The sequence below is a fragment of the Aquarana catesbeiana genome, linkage group LG05, assembly GCF_042186555.1.
Source record: "Aquarana catesbeiana isolate 2022-GZ linkage group LG05, ASM4218655v1, whole genome shotgun sequence".
NCBI lineage: Eukaryota > Metazoa > Chordata > Amphibia > Anura > Ranidae > Aquarana > Aquarana catesbeiana.
Genome location: NC_133328.1, coordinates 184645957 through 184659923, shown reverse-complemented (window position 1 = coordinate 184659923; position 13967 = coordinate 184645957). Strand labels below are relative to the sequence as shown.

At 41.2% G+C, this 13967-nt stretch overlaps 1 protein-coding gene across 4 annotated transcripts in view; it reads left to right on the top strand.

Moving 5' to 3' along the window:
- Positions 1–13967, top strand: part of ZDHHC3 (zDHHC palmitoyltransferase 3) — a 135047-nt gene that overhangs the window by 69547 nt on the left and 51533 nt on the right. For all 4 annotated transcript variants that reach the window (XM_073630422.1, XM_073630424.1, XM_073630423.1 and 1 more), the window contains exons 3-4: positions 5764–5888; positions 12571–12667. In XM_073630422.1, the coding sequence (XP_073486523.1) occupies positions 5764–5888; positions 12571–12667 (222 nt within the window). The remainder of the gene's footprint in view (positions 1–5763; positions 5889–12570; positions 12668–13967) is intronic.

Here is a 13967-nt window from a genome sequence, read left to right as displayed (position 1 = left end):
TAGAGGAGAGAAAAAAAAAAGTGTGCCTAATAGAATAGAGCAGTTATTAAAAATACATTTAACTCTAGCTGTCTTTAAAAAAAAAAGCGAGAAGAAAAAGGTTTCACATTTTGTTTTATTTGACTTTTTTTTTTTTTTTTTGCTGTAACGTACAGAAAATTCTGTACTGGTAACCATTAGCGTGTGGAAGTTTGAGCCACATGTAAATCCTGCTGATATACTGTAGTTATTGTAAAATTCTGTGCTTTTATCAGCATTTTTTGGCAGGGGCATTTTCTTGCTGGGAAAAAAACCCCCAGATCTAATGGGTTTTGAGAAGAGTTTTTCAGCTGTAAAAATGCTCAAAGGCCTCATGCACACACAGGGCATGTGCATGAGGCCTTTGAGGAAAAAAGCGTCTGTAAACACTCGCTTTTAGAAGTGTTTTGCATTGGCGTTTATGCGCATTTAGCAGTGTTTCTCTGCCCTCTTCTATTTTCCACAGTCCAATTACTAAAGCTTGAAAACGCTTGACACGGCTTAATACTGTATGCAGCATTAACACGTGTTTAGCTGTGTCAGGTGTTTACAGCTGTAATGCTGCTGCTCCAGAAAGCACCGGCCCTGGGGTATTTTTTCTTTTTTTTTTTGCATCTTGAAAACCCCCTATGCCACTTACAGCTCCTAAAAGCCCATGTGTGCATGGACACATACATAGATTAACATGGAGAGGCCTTTTTTTTTTTTTTTTTTTTTTACTTTATAAAACTCTGAAAAAAGCTCAAAAGCGCTGAAAAACGCTGGCTATTCGGCGTTTATGAGCGTTTTTGAGCCATAAGCTTTAACGGGAGTATAGTTTTGCTAAAAAAACGCAAACGCTACTGCAAAAGAAAACACTGCAAAAATCATTCTACAGCTTACAGCTTTCTACAGTTAACGCTACTAGTGTTTTTTATAACGTCCAGTGTGCATGAGGCCTTAGGGTGATTCTGCAGGAAAGGGTGACCGTCACTGCAGACTGACTGCACAAAACGTCTAGAGCTGACGGCTCTCATCAGAGAGTGGGCTGAAAGCCAGGAGTAGCTATTTGGTATGTTAGACTGTTCTTCCAAGATAAGGGGAGAATATTTGGGGGAAGGCACTGCCCATAGACATGCATACTTGGTACATCCTGACTTTTGTTTTTGTATGTGATGAACTTTAGGGGGAAAAAAGTTCAGCAGTTGGAGTGTTTCCCACTTTGCATCAAGGGAAATTTTTTACATTTTTTAAACTTGTTAAAAATCAGCATTTTTTTGCTAGAAAATTACTTAAGACTCTTAAACACTGAGGTGGGTTTACTCAAGGCCAATTTACAGTGCACTTTGCAAGTGCAGTTTTACACACCTTAACCAGAGCATAGTAAATGTGGTAAAGCTGCTGACTTCCATCATCCAATCATGTGCTAGCAAAAATTTTGTTTTGTATGTTTTTGTGGTTTTTTTGTTTTTTTTTTGTTTTTTTTTCTTTGAATTAGGTTAATTAGGCTGATTTGGGTTTTCTCGAAAAAGTGCACAGTCTATTTACCTTTAGCAAATCCACTCCTATATGGTTTCTGAGATCTTGTCGCCATAATAAGCAATTGTTCGGTAAAATATAAAAGGATAGTGTTGCAGCAACTAAGTAGATACCGAATATCAGGACCTAAAATTGTGTGAAATGGCAAAAAACTACAATAGCTACACACTTTTTTCTTTTTTCTTTATATAGATTTCGCTTTAGTGGGTTTTACTTCCTCTTTATTTCCCTGCAAAGGTAAAGCATAATGGGCTACTATGCATCGCATAGTAGCCCATTATGTGTCACTTACCTGACACAGGAGCCAGTGATGTCCCCAATTTCCTCACTGGCAGCGAGTGTCCATTCTTCACCCCACTTCCTTGCGGGGCTGCGAACTCCGGCTCTGTGACTGGCCGGAGTCGCGTGACGTCACTCTCGTGCATGAGCGCCGGAGCCGCCAGTCACGGCATGACCCCAGCTTGAAACGGCAGAGCATGCCCTTTCAAGAGTGCGTGTGCGCCAAATACATACCGTGTAGGTTTAGGAGATATTTCAAGCATCTACAAGTAAGCCTTAAGCTAGGCTTACCTGTAGGTGAAAGTGGTCTGTAAGGATTTACAACCACTTTAAGGACCGAGTCTCTTTCTGAGATTTGTTGTTTACAAGTTAAAAACTATTTTTTTTTTGCTAGAAAATTACTTAGAACCCCCAAACGTTATCCATTTTTTTTTTAACACCCTAGAGAATAAAATGGCGGTCGTTGCAATACTTTCTGTCACAACGTATTTGCGCAGCGGTCTTACAAGCGCACTCTTTTTGGAAAAAATACACTTTTTTTAATTGAAAAGTAAGACAACAGTAAAGTTAGCCCATTTTTTTTTTTTATATTGTGAAAGATAATGTTACGCCGAGTAAATTGATACTCAACATGTCACGCTTCAAAATTGCGTCCGCTCGTGGAATGGCGACAAAATTTTACCCTTAAAAATCTCCATAGGCGACGTTTAAAAAATTCTACAGGTTGCATGTTTTAAGTTACAGAGGAGGTCTAGGGCTAGAATTATTGCTCTCGCCCTACCGATCGCGGCGATACCTCATATGTGTGGTTTGAACACCATTTTCATATGCGGGCGCTACTCATGTATGTGTTCGCTTCTGCACGCGAGCTCGTCGGGACGGGGCGCGTTTAAATTTTTTTTTTCTCATTTATTTTACCTTTTTATTTTTTATTTTTACACTGTTTTTTTTTGTTTTTTGTTTTTTTTTTTTAAATTCGCTTTTTTTCCTATTACAAGGAATGTAAACATCCCTCGTAATAGAAAAAAGCATGACAGGACCTCTTAAATATGAGATCTGGGGTCAAAAAGACCTCAGATCTCATATTTACACTAAAATGTAATAAAAAAAAAAAAATTGTCATTTAAAAAAAAAAAATGGCACTGTAAGAGCTGTGGGCGGAAGTGACGTTTTTGACGTCGCTTCCGCCCAGCAATTGTATGGAGACGGGTGGGGGCCATCTTCCCCTCACTCGTCTCCATACCCAGCTACTGACAGGTACTGACAGGAAGCGATCACCTCCGCCGCTGCCGACGGCCCCGGTAAGCGTCGGAGGGAATCGGATCGCGGCGGGAAGGGGGGGGCCTCTCCCGCCATCGATAAGTAATCTCGTGGCGAATCCGCCACAGAGACTACTTTTATCTTGTAGCGGACTGCCCGCTGAAGAAGGGGATACCGGGGTTATGGCATCTAGCTGCTACCATAACAACGATATCCTCCTTCAAACAGGCTACGTAAAACTGCGGCGGGCGGTCCGTAAGTGGTTAAAAGCCTTTACATGTTATCAGTTTAGAGGTAGCCCTGAATTATGGTGCTAGAATTATTACTCTCTCACTCTGATATTCACGACTCACATATGTGGTGTAGTCACTGTTTAGATACACATGCAGCTCCTATGCATGTGCTTGCTCACATGTGTATACATGGGGTGGGGGTGCTTTAATTTTATTTTTATGTATTTATTTTATTACAGTTTTTTTTTCTTGCTATCACAAGGGGGCTGACAGGTTCTCTTTATGGAGACATTGAGGGTCTATTAGACCCTTAATGTCTTCCCTGCCCTTCACAAATCATACTTGATTACCTGCCTCCCCCAGTAGCCAGGGGAATTAATAAACTGAAAGAGGAAGTGATAGAGTGAAGAGTTTGGGGAACAGACATAGGAATACTGCCTCATCATCGGTGTCAGTGGGGAGGAATACTGCCCCATTGATGGTGTCAGTGGGAGGAATACTGCCCCATTGTTGGTGTCATTGGGCTGAATAATGCCTTTTCCCATTTTTCTGAAACATAAAAAATTACTGCTGTTCCTCTTTGTTAAAGAGGAGCTCCAGGCTCCTTCAGAAAAAAATTAAAATACTTTTAAAGTGATTTGTAAATGATCACCTAGTAAAAAAAAAAAAAAAACATTTAGTTTAAGACCCCTTTCACACTGAGGAGTTTTTCCAGCACTTTTGCGTTAAAGTGCATGAAAAGCTCACAAAAACTAGTTCCCATTAAAATCAATAGATGCTTTCAGACTGGGGCAGTGCGCTGGCTGGGAGGTGAAAAATCTCCTGCAAGCAGCATCTTTGGAGCATGTTTGGAGAGCTAAAAAAAAACACCTCTCTCCATTGAAATGAATGGGAAGCACCTGAAAAGCGCTTTAAAAGCGGGACTCTCGCACCATTGGCTCCTGCTGCTGTCAATCAAAGTCAGCCAATGAGGAGGGGGGGGGCAGGGCCGAACTGTGGCTCCATGTTTGAATGGATACACGGAGCTGTGGCTTGGCTCGGGTGCCCCCATAGCAAGCTGCTTGCTGTGGGGGCACTCAACAGGCGGAAGGGGCCAGGAGTGCCGAAGAGGGCCCAGGGAAAGGAGGATCTGGGCTGCCCTGTGCAAAACCATTACACAGAGCAGGTAGGTTTTAACATGTTTGTTATTGTTATAGAAAAAAAAAACGAGACTTTAGTATCACTTTGAAACTGAAGAAAAGCAAAATTTGTGGAATTTTTTTAGTTTCCCCAAAAAAGGAAAAGTGCCATATTTTTTGCACCATAAGACACACCTAGGTTTTAGAGGAGGAAAACCAGAAAAATATTCTGAACCAAATGGGGTACTAAAATATTTACTATAACAGAATAATATTATTATACTAATACTACTATAGGTGGGTGGTGGACACACAGCAACAACCCCCCCCAATTAAATCAGCTCAGGGTGGTGGTGGTGGACACAGCAACCTCCCCCCTTCCCAGAGCAGCTCAGGTTGGCAGGGCAGACGCAACACCCCTTCAGCCTCTTCTAGAGCTGTACGATTCTGGCCAAAATGAGAATCACGATTTTTTTGATTAGCATAGAAAGATCATGATTTTCGCGACGTAAAATCTTTCACATTATACAAAAAAAAAATGAGCTAACTTTACTGGTTAGATTTTTTTTTTTTTAATTCATTAAAGTCTTTTTTTCCAAAAAAATTGCATTTGAAAGACCGCTGCGCAAATACAGTGTGACATAAAATATATATACTACAATTTTATTCTCTAGGGTGTGTACTAAAAAAATATATATGTTTGGGGGTTCTAAGTAATTTTTCTAACAAAAAAAAAATTGATTTTAACTTGAAACCAACAAATGTCAGAAAAAGGTTTAGTGTTTAAGTGGTTAAACTTTTTTCACTTACACAGGAAGTCTATTCCATTGACAAATTGTTACAATGTTTATACTTAAGTTCAATTGATAAAGAATGTTTTGATTCTTGGCAGACTGCCCAGTTTTTCTCTTCCTTTCTTTTAATGGCTTTGGCTTCAGAAGAGCAGAGAGAATTCTTTGCATAGAAAGAATTGTGAAACACTTTACTCAAGCTCTAGCCACTTCTCATACCAGCTCAGGTGACTGGGCGGTGGATATTATGCCAACCCATGCCTCCCACCCCCTTATCACCAGCTCACCTCAGGCAGGGGAGGACATTGCCATACACAGCCCCCTCCCCCGGCCAGCAGCTGACTGGCTGTCAGCCTCAGATACACACGGGCAGGCGTCCGCTAGGAAGGTCCGGTGGACTATGGACACAGTTTGCAGCTGCCGAGCCGCATAGTCCGGCCTAGAATAATTTAGCCTGGACTGACTGGCTTCACATTGAGTTCTCTACTTATTTGTCTACCCTGTATATATAATTACAAAGTATATGATGAATGCATTTATTTTTAGGGTACTGTTCCAAAAGGAAATGCCACAAAGGAATTCATTGAAAGTTTGCAGCTGAAACCGGGGCAGGTGGTTTACAAGTGTCCGAAATGTTGTAGCATCAAGCCGGACAGGGCTCACCACTGCAGGTACTGCTTTACCTTACCATTACTATACTACATCATTATACTAAAGGGATGAAATGTCTTGTTATCATGATGTAATACATCTTTGATTAATGGGGATTAGCAAATCAGAGCCCCCACTCTAATTCCTAAGAAGATTTAAAGAACACCAACCACAATGTAGAATTTTGCTTGCTAAATTATATTCAGTATCTGTGTTTCAGACACACCCTAAAGGCGATCAGAAAATTGTATCTTTAACTGAGACACACCTTTAAATGTGATCAGAAGATTGCATCTGGTTAACACAGGAGATATTTATATAACTTGTCTTAGACTTGATTCACACCTATGCATTTTTAGTGCTTTTTGTATTTTGCAGATTTGCACTAAAGCCCATTTACATGGTTCCTATGGAACACGTTCTGTAGAGCAAATATGCAAAAAGCACTAAAAATGCATAACTGTGAATCAAGCCTAAAGCCAAAATGTTTTACTTTTTTTTTAAAGTTTTGTATGGATTGGGAAAGCGTTGGAGCCCATCAATCTTTTATGTTGTCAGAGTCCCCAGTGGGACGAATTGCCCTCGCTGTTTGTTTTTATGGAATTGAGGACAAATCCAAAAAAGTTCAATAGAGGTGAAATCTTCCAATAGGGACGTTGACTTTTGATAGCAACTGTATCGGGAGATTTCCCGTTACTTTGGAAAGATTTTCTCTCACTTCCTGCTGTGCCTGTGAGGCAAATGTCAAATCACTGACCAGGTTTTACCCTTTTGTCCAAAGCTAAAGGAAAAAAAAATGAGATATATATATATATTATGATTTAGTGTAACATTCCATGGGCTCCTAGGTTCACAGGCTGGGCCGTATTGACCATTAGGAGCAAGTTATTAAATCCTTTAAATGGGCCCATTATCTCTGACTGACTTTTAAATTCAACATACTGTATTTGCAAGTACCTTTAACATAGCATTGCGTTAATGTAGGTAGAGGAGGGATCCTTTGTTCTGGTCAACACCACATTACGTTATTGCCTAAACATAGCTGTTGGTGTCTCCTTCCCACTCTTTTGTATTCCAGATGCTCGGAAAGATTATTTTGGTCATGTCAGTACATCAGTCGTACCAGGCCATGTCATGTGAAAGCATAGGGAACTACAAAATGTTAAGACAAAATTGTCTCAAGAATGGTAAAAAATCGGAGGGTCAGCTGACCCTCCGATTTTTTTACCATTCTTGAGACATCTCTTTGTCTTAACATTTTGTAGTTCCACATAACTATTGGTATAACAGGAGGTATCCTGTCTATTAGACGCATCAGTCATGGTTCATTAATTTAATTATTAGTGCAGTGGATTCAGTGGGGTTTTTACACTTTTTCATTCAACATGTGAAAGCATAACCTGATATAATCTCTATAATTTGTCTTTCTCAACAGTAACTTTCATGGTATATGTGTGTGTGTGTGTGTGTGTGTGTATGTATATATATATATATATATATATATATATATATATATATATATATATTGTATGTGTGTATATATGTGTGTGTATGTATGTATGTATATATATATATATATATATAGTGTATGTGTAATCCAAAAGGGTGTCTTTTCAATACTTTTGGTGAAATAGATTTAGGCACTGCCAAAAAAAGTTATATGAGTTATTACTTTTTTAAGCATGAAAAACTAAAAGCCATGTCTGCTGATGTCCTAGATATCAATGCAAGGAAATGGCTAGAAAGTATAGGCCAGAGGACTCAATAAATTTAACAAAATCTGGGTGAATAGGTTTCTTACCACAACTCCTGTGAGCAACTAAACTGTTGTCTGTTTCTCCCTACGGTGATATGACCTTAGTTTCTCTCCGTATAGCCATTCCATTTTTGATATTATCTCTTAAAATCTAGTCGGCACCGGATGGGTATTCCAGAGATGGCTAGGGACTTTGGAAAGACTGAAGGAATGGTTTCGCTGGGGACATGGATGGGTGGAAGGGGCTGATGGGAAGTGGGCATGGGAGTCAGAGGAATCTGGGGGGGGGTGGAGGACGACAACAGTGGGTGGTATGCAGCAGGGATGGGGAGAGCGAACGATCCACAAGCCTGATGGCTGTGTGAATCTGCGCTCGTGCAGGAGATGGAGGGAGTCGTGATATGAGAGAACTGCACATAGTCTGGGATGTGGGAAAGTGGATGGGGCTGAGGTCTGTGTGTGTGACTGCTGGCGGTGGATGGGAGGAATGGGATAGATGGAGGAAGAGGGGGGAATCGGGGGTCCATGGTGACAGCAGACAGCTGAGGTCAAGGAGCGGGGGCAATGGAGGAAAACGGAGAAAGCATGGTGACAGCTGGTGGGAGAAAGGTATGACCGAGTCGGGCAGCGGAGAATGACCAGACTGGGGCTGAGGATCGGTGGCAAGGAGGGGAGAGAGAGAAGAGGAGGGTGGTGTGGGGCTCCTCTCCCCCCCCCCCCTCCCCATTGCCTACCAATCCTCGGCCCCAGTCTTGTCATAACCCTAGCATGGAGGAGATCATGGACCCAACTTATTGATACATATACATGGTTTTTCTGTGTGATTTACCTTTTGAAAGGATCCATGCCTCCACGCTTTGCGATATTGGGTATCTGTTGACTTTGTCAAGTAAAGGGTGTTAACTGTTTTATTGTATGTTTTTTTTAAACCTATTTTGTAATAATGATACATTTTATAATTCATTGCCTCATGTTATGCCCACAAAGTCTCCAATTTTTTGAGAGTTTTTACTCCTTTCAACCCTTTTTATAGAATAATTGGATGTTGGCATGGTGGGGTCCTCCCCTTTTTTTTATCCTTTTACCTACCCTCACAAGTACACGCAGCAATGACCTTGAGGTCGTACCCAGAGGTAACAGCCCAAGCCCCTCAAAAGGGCTCACCACCACCTTTTCTGCCACGGTGGGCCAGAGTCACCAGGAGCGAACTTCTCCAACACGCTCCCACCACCACTCTTAGACCCTCAAACGAGGTAGTCAGTTCAGCGCAGTCTCCCACCTGTAATTGTGTAGGTTTAGGAATAATTATATCATTTAATAGAAAACGCTCTTCATAATGGTAAGGCATCTGCTTTTTTTTTTAGTTCCCACGCAGTATAATTGTTATTAAATAGCAGTTATTCAGGGCCTTGGTAAAGGGGTGAGTCACCACCCATTTCAGTTAGCAGTAATTAAGGATTAGGGTTTAGCCAATATACTTAAATGTCTGGAAACTTTTCATGAGTTTTTATCAATCTAATCTGATTTAAATGTTCTAAATGTCATCGATACTGAGAATTTAAGAAGTGAAAACAATGCTGGCTAGATTCTTGTGAAAGCAAGTGATTGAAAAAAAAAAAAAAAGAGAAACCTCATAACAGAGAAGTGTATCGTAGATTATTATATTGTAGCGGATACTTGGATGAAGCCACATGCAGGGCAACAGATATCATGAAGGTTACTGAATGTGGAGGCAGAGAAAATTTTTTTTTTTTTTATTAACATGACCGCTTTTAAATAAAAAGCATATCTGGTTTTGCACAGTAGGCCCAATCCTCCCTTTCTCGGGTCCCCCATCAGGGGAGCTCTTGGCTCCTCACCCCTGCTGAGTGCCCCCATAACAAGCTATTAGCTCTGGGGGGGGCACTTATGCATGCTCGCTCCCGTGCCACCTCTGTGTGTCTGAATGAGACAGGGCGCAGATGGGCCCTGCCCCCCCCCCCCCCCCCCCCCCGCTTCCTTACTGGCTATGATTGACAGAAGCAATTGACAATGGCTCCCACTGCTGTGTCCCAGCCAATGAGGCAGCTTCTGCTCTCATGCACATCGCTGGATCCTGGATCATAGAATGCATGAAGGTAAAAAACCTTCAGCCTTTACAACTACTTTCATTTTAAAAGTTATTCTATTCTAAAACTTTAACTCAAATATTAAAACCAATTTTGAATGATTTTTCTTGCTGCAGGCACTGTGGAGCTATTTATTCTCAAGTTTTTTTAAAGACGTACTAAAGTCCTTGCTACACGTGCAAAGGGCACAGATGCCGATGATGATCTTGTGTATAAGAATCAGATCAGTGTCTGTACAGTATATAACACAGGACAGTACACAAGTACAGTGCACCATACTTCTCGTGTGTGTCCTGGATTATTTGATGACAGACACAGAGTAATGCCATTTTTTATCCTGGCAAATAGTGGAGGTGATTACATACTAAATGATTGCGTTCTTTAAACCTAAGTTCTCTGAAATAAAAAAAGACATCTTTAGCTGTGACAAGCACTCAAGTGCAGACTGTGTCTATCCTTTCCACCCCCCGTGCTCTGTTCATAGAAGCCGTTCTATTGGTTTCCACCATGAAAGGCGCTCTATGAATAGAGGAGGTAAACCTTTCATACATCTGACATTTAATACGTTGAAAAACTGTTTTTAGGTGTTACATTTGTTTTATCTTTGTCCTTGAGCGGTTAAACAATTGTAGTAAGAAGTAAAAAAAAAAAAAGACACAAAAATAGCAAAGAAGAGGGCAACATATATAGTTAAGTAACAGTTAATAGGTAACAGCTTTAAAAAGATTTTGCACATGTGTAAGGTTGCTCACAGATCAGACTTAATAGTAACACTATTATTGCAGTGTATTTATAAGTGCAATGTGTGGCCATTTTTTAAATGCCCAATTCAGTTAGAGCTCCCGAGAGAGCAATTACACTGCACAAGGCAAATAGGCTAGTCACTTTGGAAGGGAACTTTCTCTTTGCCAGGAAATTATTGCTTGTAGTGGTGCTCTGAAAATTTACTTTTCAAGGAATACCCAATCACGTGCATGGTAAAAAAAAAAAAAAACACTTGCTTGCACATGATTGCATGGTGGAAGTCAGCAGAGCTTCACCTTATTTACTACCGAAGGTAAAATGCCCTGGTAAAATGTGTTTGGGGAGGCTGATGTGAGAGGTACAAGGTTTTTAGTTTTTTTTAATTTTTTAAGCTTTACTTTATACCGCCAAGATCCTAAAGTGGTTTAAAGGAGAAGTCCAACCTGAACTCATTCGGCTGGGCTTCGCCTATGGGTCACAGAAGTGCAATTCGTTTTGCACTCCTATGACCCATTTTCAGCAGAGAGCGGTCTGAAGTCCGCTCTCTGCTGACGTTGCCAAGATCAGTCCAGGCACCGCGTCATCCTGACTCTGGGAGTCTGGATACGCCAGATGCCTGGACTGATGACAGTCTCAGCCTCTTAGCGAGCCACTGAGATAGCCGCTCCCCTCCACAGCTCAGCACTCCAGTGAGGGAGCAGAGCAGGAGAGCTGCTGATTGACAGTGAGAACTGAGCCATCAGCAACGTTCGATCGCTCGGTTCTCAGTGAAGAGGCGTCAGGGGACAGATGCAGCATCGGACCAATGCTGATTCAACCTAGGTAAGTATTAATCTGCAAAAAACAGGATTCCCATACTTCTCCTTTAAAGGAGTTTTCACCTTATCATGGTAGCAGACCTCTGGTTGAGAAGAGCATGTTTCCAGGTGCATTCCATTTGCATTTGAGGTCAGTTGAGGTCAGTTTGAGATGCTTTTGAGTCCAATTACAGTTTGACAAGTGCATTTGAAATGCAGTTAACCTTCTGTCCTGCATTTGACCTCCTCCTAAGCTGCGTCAAGTTGCTTCAAGCTCTTTTGCTTTTGCATTCCTGATAACTTGTATGAGGAGACATTTTCCATCCCAATAACTTATGTGGGGAGAGAAGCAAGTTGTGAGGCAAATAAAAGCCCATCGACGCAGGCTTTACATGGGATGTCCACTAGCTGTTTTCATGGCCTTTTGACTTCTTAGTAGTCGATAGACATATTCTGCAAAGGTTCATGTTACTTTGTCGATCTTCAGGCCCACATTTGACCTCCTCCTAAGCTCTTGGGCTTGAAAAAGAAGTCTGGGTGGCTCCAAAACTCGTAGCTACGCCCCTTTTCTTCTCCAGAAATGTCTGACGTCACTTCTGGCCGAGCCTACACTTCACCGAGATGCCTGCTTCCTAGTTTCCTGCACCTGGCCAGTGGGGGTGAGGCTGTTGCCTGGAATGGAGTGAGCTGCCTTCCATCCAAATGGAATCTGTACCAGGATGTGCTTATGACAGGTGCCATATTTTGCTATCTCATGAGTTTATTGCTTTTTATAATTTATATAAATCTTTCTATTGCTAAATTTAGGTGCCATTTGGTGTTCCTTTTCTAAGCTGCATCAAGCTGCTTTTGCAATCCTATTGACCTGTACAGGGTGAAAAGTGGTTCTGATGCAAACCAAGCCAATTAACACACAGGTCCTTAAAGCTGGGGGTTAGAGAGTCAGATTGTACTTGCAGATTGACAGGCCTGATTACAGTTTCAGTTAATCTGCTGCTGATCGCTACATGTGTTAGCAAGAACAGTTCCTTTTTTATTTTTTTTTATCCCTTCATATATCATTATGCCAGGAATGTATATGTTATATTGTCTCCTCTAAACACAAACAGGATATACCGGTAGTCATTTATGGACTTTTGAGGCAATAGCGACATTGTCTACTGGTACGTGTGCACACTAGACTGTTTATTACACATATGCTACTTTTGTATGTCAGGCCTTGCTAAAAGTATTTACTAATGTGTTAAAGTGTGTCTCCATTCAAAAAAGTCTTATATATATTCTTTTCTCTTCCCAGTGTATGCAAGAGATGCATTAGAAAAATGGATCACCATTGCCCTTGGGTCAACAACTGTGTGGGAGAAAGCAACCAGAAATTTTTTGTCTTGTTTACTGTGAGTATTGGACATTACAGTCCCGGCTTCGGTTGTAGCTCATAAAAAATGTGTGTAAACATGTGTAGGTAACTTACAAATGCACATACACATGACATGAAAGTACGTGCTTGTACCAAGTTCTAGAAAAAATCTGCATCTAAGAAATAGCCATATGTGTGATTCCTAAAGCTTGTCCAGGTACCTGTCACAGTATTCCAGCTCACCGTGTTATGACCGTATTGGCTGTAAAAGTAGTGGAGCCTGTGTGGGCACAATGCAGTATGCTGGAGAAATATTTGTATTAAGTAGACGACTCTATTGTCCATATTTGTTATGTATAGATATTATTTTCTACCCAGCAAATAGCTCATGTCTTTAAATCTGTGCTACATCATGTAAAACTCTATAACCATTTTGTAAAGAAAAGATTTTATATCTTGCAAATTCAGTGAAAATTAAAATAATAATTTCTGGTATAAATTGGAAAGAAAAAAAAAACTGAGTAATTTCCAAGCAGACTAAAATGTTATCAACAGTCTACCATTCTAATACTTCCGTTGATGTAGCAGTTTTCTTCCCTGCTGGCAGAACACAATGATTAGTGTTGCTGGCTTTTCGCCAGTGGCACTAATCGTTTTTAGAAAACCCAATAGGCTAGGTGTACACAAGTTGATCGATGGGTGGACTTGGGTACAACCATGGTGCCTATAAATGGATCAAAATCCATTCATGGCCGGCTTCATCCTCTTTCCTTTTTGCTAGCACATATTGTATGTTGTTTGACTAAAGACAAACTAACCTGTTTGAACTCCGCAAATACTCCTACTCTTACCAAGCTCAGCCTTTTTCACCAAGTTCTTTGAGATTTAATAAATCGTGCACATGGGTAGTAAAAAAAAATAACGCTGCTTTTAGACCCACTTCACACTGAGGCAGTTTTCAGGCGTTTTAGCGCTAGAAATAGCACCTGTAAAGCGCCTGAAAACTGCCTCCCATGCCGCCTAAAGTGAAAGCCTGAGTGCTTTCACACTGGGGCGGTGCACTTGCGGGATGTTAGAAAAAGTCCTGCAGGCAGCTTCTTTGGGGCGGTTTGGAAGCGCTGTATACAACATTCCCAAAACGCCCCTGCCCATTGCAATGAATGGGCAGTTCTTCTAAACTGCCTGAAAAGCACTTCTGAAGCACCACAACACAAGCGTATTTAATACCCCTTCTTCAGCTGCTAGTGGGGGTTAAAAGCGCCCCGCTAGCGGCCGAAAAGCACAGCTTAAACAGCGGTAAAGCACCGCTAAAACAAGCTAACGCACGGGCCACTCGA